Here is a 17,172-nt window from a genome sequence, read left to right as displayed (position 1 = left end):
AAGGACTACGAAAACAAAATGTCTGAATGGATGGTAGCTAAATCAAGTGTGCTATTATAAGTTGCATGGTATTTACTTATGAAAAATACATTCTCTTTAGGGTTTTTTGTGTTTAATTCCATCAGTCAAGATGCATTTCTGCTACCACTGTTCTCTGCAGCAGACTCCCATGTATTAAGAGAAAGTAAGGTGCCCAAGATGGGAAGCGCTAGAGCAATAGGGTATATAAGTTATAAAAGTGAAAATCAAGTAGGAGATCTGATCAGAGCAGGATGAGATAGCAGGATTCATGTTTGTCATTATGAGGCTTTTTCCACAATTTGGAAATTAATTACTTTTCTATTTATTTGTACACTCATAAACAAGTTTCTACAATTCCTCATTAAATATGATAACTAGTTGTTGACTCTGTCAGAATAACTACTCTGGCGACATCTGATGCAGTATGTTACACTGCAGTCTTTATGATTATTACAAGTCTAAAACAGGGTTCTCTATTTTGAAAATACAGACTGCCTGGTTCTTTTCGAATCAGTTCACTCATAAGGCTGAGAGAGCTTGGTGCTCTGTCCCTGGCCTCTCCCTGTTGTATACCTTTCCCTGTGGTAATTCATTGTTTGGCACCTGTTTTCAGTAAGGAGCTGGGAGGGGGGAGAAAAAACTGATGCCAGAAGGTCACTAGAGAATGAATATGAATGCAAAAAAGTCTAAATGAGCAATAAATCCTTGCATTCTTCCTTTTGTATTTTCCCTCTTATATTCCTTTTAATCATTTGTTGTGCATTTTTAATGTATCCTCTGTATCTTCAATATCTCCACATTCAATCTCTTCAAGGCTTTATATTTGAAAGTGAAATTCTGACACTTCTCTCCCTGTTATGGTCACCCTGCATAGTATTGATTAAAGCTGCAGTCACCCTGCGATAGCACTGATTAAAATAGGTTGCTCAAGTGTAAGATTTGGAAAAGATTTGGGTACTTCAAAGTACTTATATAAATGTAAATGGAAAAAATAATGTTTTAACAGAACAAGTAAAACATAATCAACCAATAAACACATCCACTGTAGATGTTCCATAAGCAAAAACAACTTTGTGGCATATGTAGATGTTTCCAGGATTGTGGAATAATTCTGCCTTCTGCTATAAAACCTTTAATCTGCCAGACAGTTTGAAAACCCTAAATGCAACTATTTATGTTTGTAATTTTTCAGTTCCCCCCTAACTATACATCTCTCACTGCTTTAGCACAGGTCTCTGTCATAAATTAACAGTTTATGCTACATTGGTTACAATTAATTTCAGTGCTTCTTGTTACCAATAAAAAGATACTTCATAAATAATTTTGTGTGGTTTTCTTGATAGATGATAAAAGCAGAGAAGAGAAGCAAAGTAATGAAGAAACTGAGGGCCAGAGCCAAGAAGCAGGTTTGTGCTGAGCTCTTTAAAGCATTCTCCCAGGCTTTATTCACCTTGGTGAACAATAACCTTAGTCAATGCTATTGACTGAAAATGTTTGTATGTTTTCACCAGATTAACCCAGGGCTTGTGCAGTTCTCCCATTGGAGACCACAGCTCCATTCATTATGAATGAATCTGTTGCAGTGCAGGAATGCAGACTTTCCTGTTAAGTTACTACCTCCACATTCCCACTTTAAATTGGAATATATCTTGCTAATCCGCTAAATCGAAAAAAATAATTTTCCAGGCATGTTTACATCAGTGTAGCACTCTATAAGAAAGAATAATGAGAAAAATAAGTTGGGGGAGATGAGGGAGAGATCTAAAATTGGTCTTTCAAGGTTTTAATGGTATTTTTAGATTGTAATAACTATTTATTTCCAGGTTTCAGAGTAGCAGCCGTGTTAGTCTGTATTCGCAAAAAGAAAAGGAGTACTTGTGGCACCTTAGAGACTAACAAATCCCAGAAAATTGGATTATTAAGATTTACATCCAAACAGAAAGAGCTTACATGTGAAAATCAAAACCTGCAAGTGAATGTCAGAGTTCATAAAGTACTAGATTTGCAAATGATGTGTTTATAAATGTATGTTACAAGTTATGAATTGGATATTTTAAAATAAAATGGTACTCTGTTCCAAATGTATCCAGCAAACAGAAATGACAACCAGAATTGAGCAGTTTTCAAAATGACTGAAGTGATAAGTCAAAGCCACTGTAGATACCCTTATTCCTTTGGATTTCCAACCCACTGCTACACAGTAAAGTGCTTTTCTTGTTTTTTTTAACATTGTGCTATGTCTGATTGGTACCAGCAAATTAATATACTAGACCAGTGTGTTGCCTACACATACTGAATTCAGGTAGCATGAAACTTCTCTACTTAGAACTTTTCAATCAGCTCTGAAAGCTTTTATTATTACCTAGGAGATGGAGACCACCAGTCAGCAAATGCAGCAGAGTGAGGCCAGAAGGTAGCCTATGTTACTGAGTCGTCTGGTCTGTTGACTGCATTGTGGCTCCTTGTGAAGAGAGAAATATGTGTGGTGATAAACTTCTTTCCCCCCTTTGCTCCACCCTGCAGAGGAAACACTGTGTCTGAAAGGCTTTCCCTGTTCTCCTCTGCATTCTACTCTAGTTTTATTCCATTCTCTGTTAAACTGAGGTCATTCTTGGATGCTCGCAATTTAGCAGGTTTCATCCATTTACCTCTCCTCCCTGTTCTTACTTTCTTTAACCTTACCACAACAAAAACACATGTGCACTAACTCATGTTCTTCAAGGGCCTGATCCAGAGCCTATTGAAGGCAATGGAAAGACTCCCATTGACTTCAATGGCCCTTGGATCCAGCCCTCTGAGCTCTGGACTCTCCTTTTATCCCACCAGGGTAAGCAGCTTCCTTGCAGACTACAGTATCATACAAGAGATTTAGAACAAAGCAAGTCACCAACCACACTTCCTTTCCTACACTTAATAGCTTCACCTCTGCAGTGCTCATAGACTTAAAGAGCCACAGGGCAAGAGTCATGAGATCACTGAATTTTGGGTCTTTTGTGTTGTAGCGAGTTGCAGTACCAGCATGTAGATGCTTTGAAAATTCTGCATAACCTTTGCCTGATGAACCATTAGTTCAGTATTCATCTTTTAACTTTACAAAATAGTGCTTTGCTTGTAGTTCACAGCAGTCCAAACTCCAGAGGTTTCTGCTCAACCTAGATAAATTACCTTCTAAAAATACGCTGAGTGGCCCACTACACATTCAAATATTTTAGCTGTATCTTCTGATGAAATGCATATCTCCTGTGTTTATTAACTCATGAAACAACTCAGTTGCAATGAGCTGCATTTCATCTTTCCCATGGGAAGCAACTGTGAAAATGCTTACCTTTTAAAACTATTACTTAGCTTGCTTGGGTGTTGTTTCTTTCAGAAGTGCCATTACGACGTGTCACTGTTACAAACTGTTACACTCAGTTTATCAGAAACAATGATGTTCATTCTTTTACTATCATTTATAATATTGATACTCAGTGATTCATGACTAAACTTTCAGATCATAGAGTTATTGTTGGATTCAGCATTATTCAGGGGGGCAAAATAATACATGGAACTTTTAAGACAACTTCTATTTCTGTCCATTGTTTACTTGGCAATATACATGTGAAATTACCGTATTTTCATGCACAATTGCTGGCAAAATGTAGAAAATATAGTCAGCACACACACAAAAAATCTAATCATTATGAAGAACATGCTTATTATTAGGAAGTTTGTAAGGAACAACATTTTAACTGCTTTCCAAGTGTGAAAATTCCTTCTCCTCAGGCAGCTGTCTTTTGTAAATCAAAAGGGAGATCTTTCATGGGATAATAACAAACACATCACAAATATATTACTTTTAAAATTCCAAAAGAATCTAAACTATCATCACTAAGCATCTGAGTTAATACTCTTAAAAAGCACTACATCAGTTTGTAGTCTTTAGCACAATGGTTAGGAAACTCATGGGGGGAGACTCAGGTCAAATTCACATTGAACTTGGATTTCCTATGTTGCAGAAGACTGTCCTAGATCCTGGGCTATTGAATTGAACCTGGATCTCCTGCATCCTGTGTGAGTTCCCTAACTGCTGAGCTAAAGGCTACAAAGTGACATAGCACTTTCAATTCTGATCGTTGCCAATCTCTCCCAAATGAAGCTGTTCCACTTTTCGTAAATAATTGGTCAGTGGAGCAAGGACATGAACTTGGGTCTCCCAAATCATAGATTAGTTCCCTGACCACCAGGATATTGGGTCATTCTTCTTCTTATTCCTCACCCAGTTACTATTCATTGTCATTATAAACACATTTGAATTGCCACTATGAATGACAAAATTTCACTCTGCTCTAGTAGTCCATACATTTTGTTGTCAAGAGGAGTTGTTTGCATGTGAATCCTCTAACCAGATTCTTATTAAAAAATTTTGCAAAATTTACATCTTGATCCCTCAAGGTGCTACCAAAGCTCTTAGGCCCCAATTCAGGAAAGCACTTAAGCATATGTTTTAAGTCCCATTGAAGTCAATGGAATCAAACACATGCTTAAAGTACAGGTTTCAATGCTCTACTCAATATGGAAGTATTATGCACATGCTTAAATGCTCCCTGGACTGGGTCCAGAGTGCTTGTAAGATCAAGCCCCTGTAGTCCTTGCAAAGTGAGGATTTTGCAGCACAACGCACCCCTGAGGTGGATATTATTATTATTATTATTATTTATTATCCATGTCTTACAGGGAGGGAAGCAGAGTGGAGACTTAGGGCTTAATCCAAGTTTATCATGGCCATTGATGGGAACAGGACCAGGCCAATGGAAGCCCATGGCAAAGAAGGAAATAGAACCCAGATGTACTGACTCCTCAGACTTGTCTTCTAGCCACAAAGGCCCCTGGATGCATTAGGTGTACCAGTCCACTCATCCTAGTTTCTAATAAATAACCACTATTTCTCTTTTGCTTCCTCCATTTGTACAGATGAGGCAAAACCGACAGCTGTACCCAGCCCACCATCAGAAGAAGGAACAGAGCTGTGCGAGGATAAAGGTACAGATAACAAGATGCATCTCAAACTACTCAATCCGAAGAGGATACTTCTCAGGGCCATATTTTCCTTTATGTCTGAAAGAAGCTAGACTGAGACTTAAAAAATCAAAAATCGCTACAAACTTAGATTTTAATTTTAAAAAGACTTTCTAATGCAACACTTGGCAACTGCTATTGTGCCAGGGTGAGAGGTGCCATAAAATCTTAGCTCTCAGCATTATGGAGTTAATATAACAATGCCATGCTTGAAACATCAGATATAGACCCCAGACCTGATCTCAGTAGGATGACTTGTGCGTAAAATTAAGTGCGTAAAATTAAGTGCACGCATAAATCTTTGAAGTATCAAGTCCCTAATTAGTTCTGTCCTGATAGAAAAAAAGATAAAAACAGTAACTATAAACACATCATGGGGAGGCAGAAGGAGATGAAGTCATAACTGAGAGAGAGAAAGTAATGTTTATCTTGTGCAGATTGTGCTGGGCACTCAGATCATTTAGATTGTGATAAATATTTAAAAGTGTCACGGGGCCAAATGACAGAGAGTTTAGGAAACAAGACAGAGAGGCGACTTAATGTTTCAAACTGGGATTTTCCCGTTTTGTTGTTTCATTTACAGATAGGAGACCAACACTCAGACATACTGTTCTTGATCCTTTTTATGGCATCACACCATTAATTACTCATGCTAGTCTAGATTGTTTTAGAATTCCTTTTGGTATGTGAAAAAAAAAATCCCATGGTGATTTATAAAACCTTTGCTGCTGGGTAATTCAAAACAGGAGTTATGTTATCTATCATAAATATCGTCCATCAGTGCAGCCTTCAAGTAAGACTACTAGAGAATTTTAATGCATTTTACTGAGATAACATAATTATTAACTTATTTATTTTAAGAGTTAATGTTCAATTCAATGCCACCACCCTACACTCTCTCTCTCTCTCGATAGTGTGAGGAAGTGCTTGTGAAATCTCACTCTTTTGTTCCAGAATAGCATATTAAGGAGCCCACAGTCTTGACCTGATTATGGGTTCAAAGCTCAGTTTAGGGTGATTTTCCTGCTCTCTCAACTGGCTGATAGAAACACCGTATAGATGTTTTTAAAAAACCTGGCCAGAATATTTGTGTTTGACATTGAAATCCTCCTAGATTAAGGTCACAGCAAGGCTAACAGCATTCACAAATAGTGCGAGTTCATTCTAAGCATGGTTGGTGATTAACCTTCATTTATGCCTCCTCTTTACCAATATATGACCTATTTATGAGGTCAACGTCTATAACATCTCTTCTGGAAATGTTTATTATAGTCAATATCATAAGTGGCAGGATTTTATTTATTTATTTATTTTTGCTTTCTTGGGTCTTCATGGAGATCTTGAAATTTAGATATTACTTTGCATCCTTGCTCCTGATTTTGAACCTTCTGGGTGCATGTTAAGTTGTGAAGTGAATGAATACTGATTTATTTTCCATAGAAATTACCTATCATCTTTGTGTGTAACCATTCTTCTAACTTTACCCATACTGTTAATGTACTCTTGTCTGGAAACAAGGAAAGGATTTTCTCACTGAGGACAATATGAATAGAAAAGTTAGTTTATTGGCTTCATGGTGATAGAGTAACTGAAGTTAGGAAATTGTGCTTAAAATCTGGCATCACGCAAAGAAATATATTATGGTACTGTGGCATCTCACACACAAGATTCTAAGGATCAGATTCCTAGTTAATCCATCTATGAGCATGGTACAGGGTTGAATGGGGTGGAGCAAAGATAGCATAAAGCCACCTTTGCATTCTCCATATTGTGGGGCAATGCAGAGTCTGCCTGGCCCATGGTGTAAGTTAAAGCAGCCCGTGCTCTGCCTCCATGGCCAAGAATAGACATATTGCAGCGCAGTCTGGCCATACCCCTATCTTCTGCCTACCCCTGCAGCCTGCGTAGAACCCTTACTGCCAGCCCTACACCATTCAGGGAGGCCCTTTGTGCAGAGGGTATTCTCAGGGTCAGGGAATAGTTTCTCTCTCTGTGACTCCATTGTTCTGGAAAAACAATGTTAAAGGTCCTTAACAGTTACTGAAAATCAAGCCCTATGTGTATATGCTGTAGAGAAAAGACTGTTTTATACTGTGTTATAATCATAGTATATTTTTGGTGCATATGTGCCTTTAAAAATCCCATACAGCACCAGTGTGTACTGTGGGGTTATTCTTCGACTGTAGGATTTTGTATTACACTGTTTCAGAGAGATTCAAATGCCTGGCACTGATATGTGTAAGTTACCTTTCAACCTGTCTGGTGTTTAGAGTTGGTTCAACCCAAGGAGGAACAGCAAGTAGTTTTTTTAAAGACTGTTATTCCAAAAATATTAGTGCTCAGATAGTCCCTCTGACTGAAGGGGAGAAAGTAGGAGCACTAATCTGTAGATTCGGCCCAGGGTGATGAGGCATAGTCTCCAAATTCCTCCCACCTTCTCTGCAGCTCACCACAGCATTGTTCTCCACCAGTTCCAGCCTGACACAATTCAGTGCTGACAAAGTACATGCCTGTTAGGGGACCTGCCATGGAGAGATCCTAGAGGGAGCTCAGAGAGAAACCGTGATCCCATCACACCTGTGGATCATGCTGATGATTCATGTTTGGATGCTTCCCTGGCCTTTGGTGGCCAGCCACCCTGCCAGTTGGAGAAGGAGGGAGGCAAAGCATACCCTTGAGAGAAGAATTGGGAAGTAACTCCCATGAGACAGAATGCATGGTTGGAGAGAGCATTGGGCCAAAACTTCTGAAGACCTAAAATAAATGGCCATAATTTTAAATATATATATTGAATTTAAAAATGTAATTAAGATCTCAAACCATTAACCATACAATATAGGTAGGCTTGGAAGGAGCTGATGATGATAAAAATTTACAGATAGTCAAAATAAGAAAATGCTACTTGAGAACTTAAAGTTTTATTTAAGGACATTTACTTTGTGTATTTTGACACATGATCTTGACAATTTGTGTTTTAACTTTAAAGATAAAGCTTGAACTTGAATCTCAGCGTCTATTGTCATTAAAGAATTGTCTAACTTCCCCCACTAATTTTCCACAACTGTGAAAATGTAAATTGATACAAACAGAAAAAAAAGCTTAAAAGTGAACATCAAGATTATCTGTAAAAAATAAAAAATAAAAATTGCTTTCTGCCAATCCTAAATATATGTAAGGAGTTAGAACTGAAAGATAAATGCATTCTAAAATGAAATAAATTCAAATCAGTTCCTCTACCCTTATCTGGGAAAACCAGTGCTCAGAGGGTAGGTTGCATTTCGCTTACAACAGATATCATCACAGACATCTCTTGGGGGAAAAGAAGTGATGCTCTCCATGCCGTTTGAGATATTTGTGAAATAACAGCCGTTGCAGGAGAAACACAGAATGAAGGATGAGCTGCTTTTCACATATATTTTTAAATAGAATCAAGGCCTGGATCCTGTAACTTGGCTTTGCAAAGGTAGATCACTGTCCCCTACCCCCAGAACCCTTTGCAGGATCAAGGCCTTTTAATTCTACGCAGACACTCCAAATTTCTATATTTGCTGATTTTAATCAGTTTAAAAATAATAACTTTCAAAAAGCTTATTAGCAGACAGGAAAATGGCATCTCTATGAAATCCTGGCATTTCTAAAAACAGCCTTCAAACGATTTGCACACGGAATTAACAGCAGCCAAAAACTGCCAGATCCTGGACTTATAAAACTTTGTAATTTATCTTCAGCTAACTGAAATGAATGTAAACTGTTTTAAGAAATCGTATTTTTCCAGTTCTTTCACCTTATAAATATGAAGGAAGGTATGTGGCAAATACATTCCAAGCCACACAGCTTCAAAGAGATAGATGTGCACAGCTTGAATCACTGATGAACTACTGAGATTAGCACATCTACTATCCCCATTCTATGAAAATATAAAAGCGCCTTTCAGTACATTAGATTTGTTGATAGCAATTCCATAATAGAACAGGTATCATAATTCCAGTTGTAAGCAGTTCTCTTTTCTCTACTAAATTGTTAACACACTGTGGGAATCAGAAAAATGAGAAATAAATTGAATCGTTCATTTATTTATTGTTTTGATATATGTAAATATATATTGTTTCATAAATCTGAATGTAACTTAATGCTTATGAAATGTACCATATTGATAGCCCTGGACAGATAATGACTGAGAGCTTTGTTGCAGTCTATGCTCTAGCTTTTCTTTACTTTCTTAAGTATGAATCCACCCTTTTCTATAGGGCCCATCACTAGAAGCAAAAGGGTAGTTCATTTCCCATGCCAACTCAGGCTTCGATTCAAGAACACATCCCCTATTCAGGACAGTACTTAAGCAGATGCTTAACTTGAGCACAGGCTTATGTCCCACTGACTTCAGTGGGTTTGAAACACATCCCTATGTTCTGTCTTGAATAGGGATGGATGTAAGCATATGTGTAAGTGCTTTCCTGAACTGGAGCCTCAGTCCTTGGCATCGCCTCAGATTGAGAACAAGAATGTCAATTAGTGCCAAAAGGTGGTGGCAATTTTTGAGAAGTTGGAATTAAAGCCACTTACTTGGGCCCTCTCGCTCAGTTTTTATCGGTGATTTTACAGAAAAGAGAGAAACAGATATTAAAGGATTTTAATAGGACCTGCATATCTGAACAGTGCAGTAGGCATTTTTTGGAAGGCTCTTAATATTATAGACTACTTTAAGACTTCCTTGCATATATCATTGTAAAAGAATATCTCTTCCCTTCCCCACATAAGAGAGATAGAGGTTAAAAGAGGTTACTTCCTTTAGAGGAACATTCTCCAAAAAGGGAGGTCCATGTGGGACCCCTTCTTTTCCTGTGGTCTTTAAACAGATGCATCCTTGGTATCCTGCCTCTCCTCAACAGTAAAACAAGACATATTCAGTTTTAGATATCCAGTTCCGCTAACAGTATTTCTTCCTCTTACAAGCATACGTGGATGTTAGGAATTGTTCTCTGGAAGTATCCTCTTACTGCAGTCCGTGCCGGCTCTCCGTTTACATCATCATAGCATCAGGCTTGTCTCACTGAATCATAGTTTCAAATATAGATAACACTCCAAAGAAGTGTTGCTGTTTTATCTTTGAAGTCCTTCATGCACAGCTACTAGCTCATTCTTTGTAGGGTAGCAGTTCTACGCAACACCTTTGGTAGCGCTTCATTACTAACATGCACATTGAAGTAGGTTCTTTATAGACAGGTTTCAGAGTAACAGCCGTGTTAGTCTGTATTCACAAAAAGAAAAGGAGGACTTGTGGCACCTTAGAGACTAACCAATTTATTTGAGCATAAGCTTTCGTGAGCTACAGCTCACTTCATCAGATGCATCCGATGAAGTGAGCTGTAGCTCACGAAAGCTTACGCTCAAATAAATTGGTTAGTCTCTAAGGTGCCACAAGTACTCCTGTTCTTTATAGATAGTATATCTCAATTTAGAGACGCTTTATTTATAAACACAGAACACAGTGGTCAGAATGATTAGTGCTTATAAAGCAGATAAAATACCTGTAAGACAGACTGCACACAGTCTGTTATTCCTGCCCATTCAGAATTGTAGCAGGACTACCAACTCATTATAAATAGGCCACTAAACAGCCATTATGTAATAATGATTTTCCTCTGATATTGGCTTACGCTGGTTTTGAATCTCAGACTTTGAGGAGAGAGTTTCTGTATCCCATTACAAGTCACTTGCCCCACCACTTCCCCTGTGCCCTGATTTAACAGTGGTTTTGTGTTGCAGCAAAAACAAAAATGAAGCCATAGGCCTAACTAAGGAGTGTTACGTAACCCTATCAGAGTTTCTGTACGTACTGTACCAATTTTAATTCATTAGCACTTAATAAGAACTTAATTTACATTTGAAGGTCAACTAAATTAAATCATATGTTAATTAATTTTTAAAATAAAGTATCAATTAATGTATTTCCAGGTGTTCATGGAAGTCTGTGTTCCTTTGGGAAGTATAAACCATATAAAGCATGTTGCTATTTTTCTGCATTCACTGAATTTCAGTTAAAATGTCAGCCAGCCAGAGGATGTTTTTTCTCTGTAATACTGGAATTAGGAATATGTTTTGGGGAGTCCTGTGTTAGACACTGGAGGTAATTGTCCTGCTCTAATCAGCACTGGTGAGGCCTCAGCTGGAATCGTGTGTCCAATTATTTGTACCACACTTTAGGAAAGATGTGGACAAACTGGAGAGAATCCAGAGGAGAGCAACAAAAATGATTAAAGGTCTAGAAAACATGACCTTTGAGGAAAGGTTAGAAAACCTGGGCATGTTTAGTCTTGAGAAAAGAAGGCTGGAGGCCTAGTAATAGTCTTCAAATATGTTAAGGGCTATTATAAAGAGGATGGTGATCAATTGTTCTCCATGTCCACTGAAGGTAGGACAAGGAGTAATGGGCTTAATCTTCATCACGGGAGACTTAACTAGATCACAGGAACAAACTTTCCAACTCTAAGGGTAGTTAAACTCTGGAATAGGTATCCAAAGGAAATTGTGGAAGCCCATTATTGGAGGTTTTTAAAAACAGGTTGGACAAACATCTGTCAGGGATGGTCTAGGTTCACTTAGTCCTGCCACAGGGAGAGGACTGGACTTGATGACTTCTCAAGGCCTTTCCATGATTCTATGAGTCTAGCAAACTCAGTTCATGTAATAAAGAGAACTGTAAACATCCCGGGGATATGTAAATGCTCATGAAACTTAAAGGTCCTGTTTGATCAGTTGTAGTTCTCACCATTGGAAGAGTCCTGGTGTCCTAAAAACTCAAGAATCAACCCAAGATAAACAAGTCACTAAAAGACATAAATGGTCCAAATTCAGAGGTGTTGTGTAAACTGGTATAAATTACATGTCAGTAAGTGAGTGAAAAAAACCTGAATCAAAAGCCAAGGTTTTAAAAAACTAGGTGCCTAAAGTTAGTCTTCTAAGTCCATATTTAGGCACCTCAATGAGTGACCTAATTTTCAAAAGTGCAGAGAACCCAGCAGCTACCGTTGATTTTTTTGAAATTTCACCCATGGGCAGGCCTGGAACGTTTTTTGGTATATGAAGAAAAACCTTTTAGATGGGAAAAGTTTCAACAGCCTTAACGATACCTGTAACCACCTGTTCCAGTTGCAATGGTCATATTTTCTCTTTGATATGTATACAGATTTCTAGGAAGCCACATTGGCGAGCATGAACCAGTCTGGATCCCCAGTCGTCACCAGCCTGCCAAATGTTTCTTTTCATAGTGCCCGTCGTACCTATCATTTTTAGAAATACAGGAGGTTCATTATTTACTTTGTCTTTGAATCTGCCCTCTCCCCAGCTCAGTATGTCCAGGCTGTGTCCAGATCCTGTCACTCTATCCTCCGTAAAATCTCCAAGATCTGGCCTTTTCTCTCTGTACAGCTAAAACTCACACATGGATCTTCATCCATCTCAACTACTGCAACCTCCTCTTACCTGTTTTTTGTTGGTACCAATCCTTGATCCATGTAAAATGTGCTGCCTAAATAATCTTCCTGCCCAGTCAATCTGACCATGTCGCCCCCTACCCCCTCTGTGTCCCTTCTCTGACTCTCCATTGCAGAAGATGCTGGCTTCTGCTCCTTACCTTTTAAGGCCCTTTCACATTTCAAAAAAGCTCCTCCTTACCACTCTGCTCAGGGCAAATATGTAATCTACTAATGTTATCAGCCTCCATTGCCTGTTTGTCTGCTTCTCCTGTAAAGAGATTAGCATTACATTCTTTATCATCCCTTATGCATGGAACAGCCTCCCTAAACTTGTCTGTAAAGCCATTGAAGACCTACTTCTACAATGCTAATTGTTAGTGTGGCCAGTAGGGCCTTCTATGGTCCCAATTGCTAGTGTGCTCAGGAGGGTCCTCCATGGTGCTGATTGTTAGTGTGGTGTTGGAAATTCCTCCGAGGCCTTTTCCGTTCAGCTTATCCAGAACACCTTGTTCTCGGAGAACACTTTATTCAGTTCTTTGGGATCTAAAACACTCAGTTCGACTCCGGATTTCATCACTCAGGTTCCTTTATTTGGCATACAGCAAAGGTACGCTGAGTTGATCAGACTCAAGCTTAGGGGGTGAATATACAGCAAACCACATATCCAAAGTTACACAGATAGCCTCTTCCTTTATATACATTTACACATGACATTGAATTTGTTATACATGACACTGCCTGTTTTTGGATTGACTTGGTTACTTTGTAGGAATCAATCCCTGTACAACATGCTCTGTCCATGTGCTGTTCACATGGAACCTGATGTTTACATTCCAGTTTTATCTTCTCCATAGTCTCTAGCATCAAGGTGTTGTTGTTTATCTTAGCTAGCACAGACATCTTGACGCCAGCATAATGTTGGTCAAGCCCCTATTTACAACTTAACCTTCCATTCACATTCCCATTTATGCCCATTAAGAGCTGCTGAGGCAAGTTACTTATGTGAAGTCAGACCTACACATGGGCACTAGGTCCTTCCATGGTGCTAATCACTCATGTGGCCACTAGGGCCTTCCTTGGTGCTTATCACTTGTGTTGCCAGTATGGCCTTCAACAGTGCTAATTGCTATTGTGGCTCGTAAGGCCTTCCACAGTGCTAATCTCGAGCATGATCAGTAAGGCCTTGTCAACTATTCTTGGTGCAGTCTCTCTAGGGGGTCTCAGCTTTTTCCTAACTAGTCTCTTTCAATTTGTCTGCAATTAGTCCAGTCCATACATTATTACCTTAAATTGAGTCAATCAGCCCTTCAGTTCCAGGGCTTACAGTCTCCTTTTGTCCCCTTATGGGTTTCTCAGAGGCAGCCTTGCATGGGGTTCTTGCCCCTCTGCTATCCCAGGCATTTTTGCCTCCTTTTCCCCTCTGTTCTCTCTGCTTTGTAGTTGGGCTTGTTTTGTGTATTGGTCATGGCTCCACCATTCACAGTCCTGGATGCTACATGGGGGTCCGATCAACCTGACTGCCTGTCACCAGGAAAGACTCTCCTCTTCCTTCTGTCTATTACCATTAACCCATTACAGGCCTTCTATGGTACTAATTGCTAATGTGGCCACTAGGGCCTTTTCCTGTACTAATCACTAGCACGGCCTCTAGGACTTTTTAGTGTGATGATCAGAAGCATGACCGGTAGGGCCTTTTACTGTGCTAATCACTCACGTAGTCAGTAGGGCCTTCTATGGTAACAGCTGCTACCATGGTCAGTAAGACCTTCCAGGATACGAATCAGCAGCTTGGCAACCAGGACTTTTCGTGGTGCTAATCACTAGCATGGGCACTAGGGTCTTTTACTGAACTAATTGCTACCATCGTCGTGAGGGCCTTCTATGGTGCTAATCACCGGCACGGGCAGTTGGACTGCCTGGCAATTATCTATTTTATTGATTTATTTATGTATCTTATTAATTTTTTAAATACTCACTGACTGAAAACCATTTAGCAGTAATCATATCTGGCCTATGAAAACACAGTTCCATTAGCCTCCCTTTCCCATTCCATCTGGTTGTAGGGCACCTGTTGGCTGCATCTTGTTTTAATAATATTGCAAGCTTTTCAGGGCAGGCAACCACCTCTCACTTTGTTTTTGTACAGGGCCTAGCATTGTGCATAGCACAGTGGTGCTCTGATCCCGAATGGAGCCTCTAGATGCTACCACAATATAAATAATTAACTATGGTCTGCACTCTGATTCTGTTGCAAGCAGGAAATGGTCTCTCCTCTTGGAAACTCCCTGTGTTGTTAAGAGGAAATTTCCCTCCATTCCAGTCTAGAATGATTGGACTCCATAAAGATGGATTAAAATGAAATCTTGGCAGATATAAAAATAACATTTTAAAGTCAAAGCTCAAGAATATCTCCCTAAATTCTTATAAATCACCATTTTATAGTATTCCATTTTAACATGTTTTTCTCAATTTATGAGGCACAAGAATACCCTAATCATGTGCCAGCTTCCATGTACACCGTTACCTGTAATTTTGGATGCCTGCTTGATTTCTTTCACTCTAGAAATATTCCAGTCATTTTTCGCAGGATCACACTTAAAAATAAAATGCAGTGAACCTTTTTCATTTATAGTGGCCTGCTTTTTCCCTCTTTAGTCTTCTAAAACACGGTGATTTATCCAGAGTGTATGCAAGAACCAGATGTGTTGCACATTAGAAATGACAAGTAAATAAGCCGTGCAATGAATAGCTGGGGAAATGAATCTTAAAAGATCATTAAAACCACTTAACATTCAGCTCTTACCATTCCCCCTCTTCCTGAATGTTTGCAAATTTTATGTTTGAGTAATGTTGCCTTATATAGTCTGAGATGGTATGAAAGACAGGGGAAAGGATGCTCTTTTGTACAGTGTTAAGATAAAGTAATGTATATCTATGTGCAGTAAGAATAGTGGTGATAGTTTATTGCAATCCATGTACCTCCCCTGGGGCTGTATCTCACAAATAGGCAGTGTTCTAAAAGTTCGTAAATCATACATGTGGTTTATTCACATCCATGATCTATAAGTCTGACCCTTGCAATCTCTGTTGTGAGGTATCAGCTATTAAGTGTAGCCACTAATGTAATAAAAGATTAAATCAAAACTATTCTTATTAGCACAAGTGGGAAGAGGACTGGCTATATTTAAAAGACAGAGACAATCACATTGCTGCTGTTTGAAATATCACAAAGCCACTCTTGCTCTTACCAAAAAAACCTTTTAAAATCAAAAACAAAAAAACATAATAGAGTCCTATAAGTGACCCTGGGTTAGCTTTCTGTTTTTTAAAAACATTAAATGTTGTAGTTGCAGATCCTGAGTTAATCACTATTGGAAATTGCTGCTCGTGGTTTGATTTTAAAATGAAGACTGAGGGCCTGATTCTCATTTACAGTAAGGTTCCTTCTCACATCTCTGGCTATTTAAATGGACCTCAGAGAAAGTGGGCATAAGTGACATTTGCAAGCCCCATTAAGGGTCCTTTACACTCCCAGGGCGGTGTGTATATATACAGGCCTACGTATCTAAAGAGAAAGGTCATGCAGTAACATAAAGCAAAGCAGGAAGAGCAAACAGAAAGACTCAGAGTAAAAGAAGGGTAGAGTGGACAAGGGACTGGATCCTACAAGGTGCTATGTGCTCTGGCTTTGATCCAGCAAAGCACTTAAGCACCTGCTTAACTTTAACAGTGTGAGTAGTCCAATAGACTTCATTGTGAGTGTTCCTGTGATTGAAATGAAGCAGGTACATAAGTGCATCTCCGGGGTGCTCAGAATCCCTTAGAACAGGACAAAAGTGTGCTGACAGGCTATAATAGAGACAGGCAAGAGCATGCAGCTTGCGGGACAGCCTCTATTTTCTTGCCTTTAGTAATATAAAAAAATCCCAAATGAACAACAAATAGGAAAAGAGAAATGAATCTTTTAGTCACTCAGTTAGCTTATCATTTCTTCCTCTTCCGATGTTTAGGGTGCTGTGGTCTGTCATGATGTCATCGTGGTACAGCATGACATTCTGCTTCAGCATTGTGCTGTAACATTGAATTGTTGGCAGTTATTTGCCGGGCAGCCTTAGTACAAGGGTTAAAGAAGGTTGGGAGGACAATACCAGCAGGAAGGAAGTGTGGAGGAAAGAACAGTGTCAGGAAAGAGGTTGTGGTGTAAGGAGAGCTCCATATATTGTATAAAATAATATCTCAAAAGAACTGGGACACTGTGATCCCCCCATTCTCACAATATATATCATCAATATCCATGAGCTTAGTATTCAGGTAAATGAAAGTGGCCTGTCATTTGTCCACTTGCATTTGCATGTGTCTGGCCACCAACAGAGGTCATCATTAGAAAGTCAGCCCTCTCCCACAATTCAAATAGTACAGTACAGTTTTTTTCAGTTCTGTGTTAAGGAACAAACCTGTAGTGTCTCAGACACCACTATGTGGTAACGGTGGGTAAATGGTGACCAATGAGTGTAATTAGAATCGAGGGCACTTTACTGTTTAAATGGATATCATGAGCTGGCAGCTGAAATATGCTCAGTGCAGCTAAGTAGCTGGGGGAACAACAATGCCTTTATGC

The 17,172-nt window shown here is 39.1% G+C and overlaps 1 protein-coding gene across 2 annotated transcripts in view; it reads left to right on the top strand.

Moving 5' to 3' along the window:
• MACROD2 (mono-ADP ribosylhydrolase 2) overlaps positions 1-17,172 on the top strand; it is a 1,311,577-nt gene that overhangs the window by 1,232,779 nt on the left and 61,626 nt on the right. For both annotated transcript variants that reach the window (XM_073339563.1, XM_073339564.1), the window contains 2 exons: positions 1,365-1,427; positions 4,975-5,043. In XM_073339563.1, coding sequence (XP_073195664.1) covers positions 1,365-1,427; positions 4,975-5,043 — 132 coding nt within the window. The remainder of the gene's footprint in view (positions 1-1,364; positions 1,428-4,974; positions 5,044-17,172) is intronic.

The sequence above is a fragment of the Lepidochelys kempii genome, chromosome 3, assembly GCF_965140265.1.
Source record: "Lepidochelys kempii isolate rLepKem1 chromosome 3, rLepKem1.hap2, whole genome shotgun sequence".
NCBI classification, from domain to species: Eukaryota; Metazoa; Chordata; order Testudines; family Cheloniidae; genus Lepidochelys; species Lepidochelys kempii.
The sequence above is the reverse complement of the archived record's forward strand: the minus strand, read 5'-3'. Positions and strand labels throughout refer to the sequence as shown.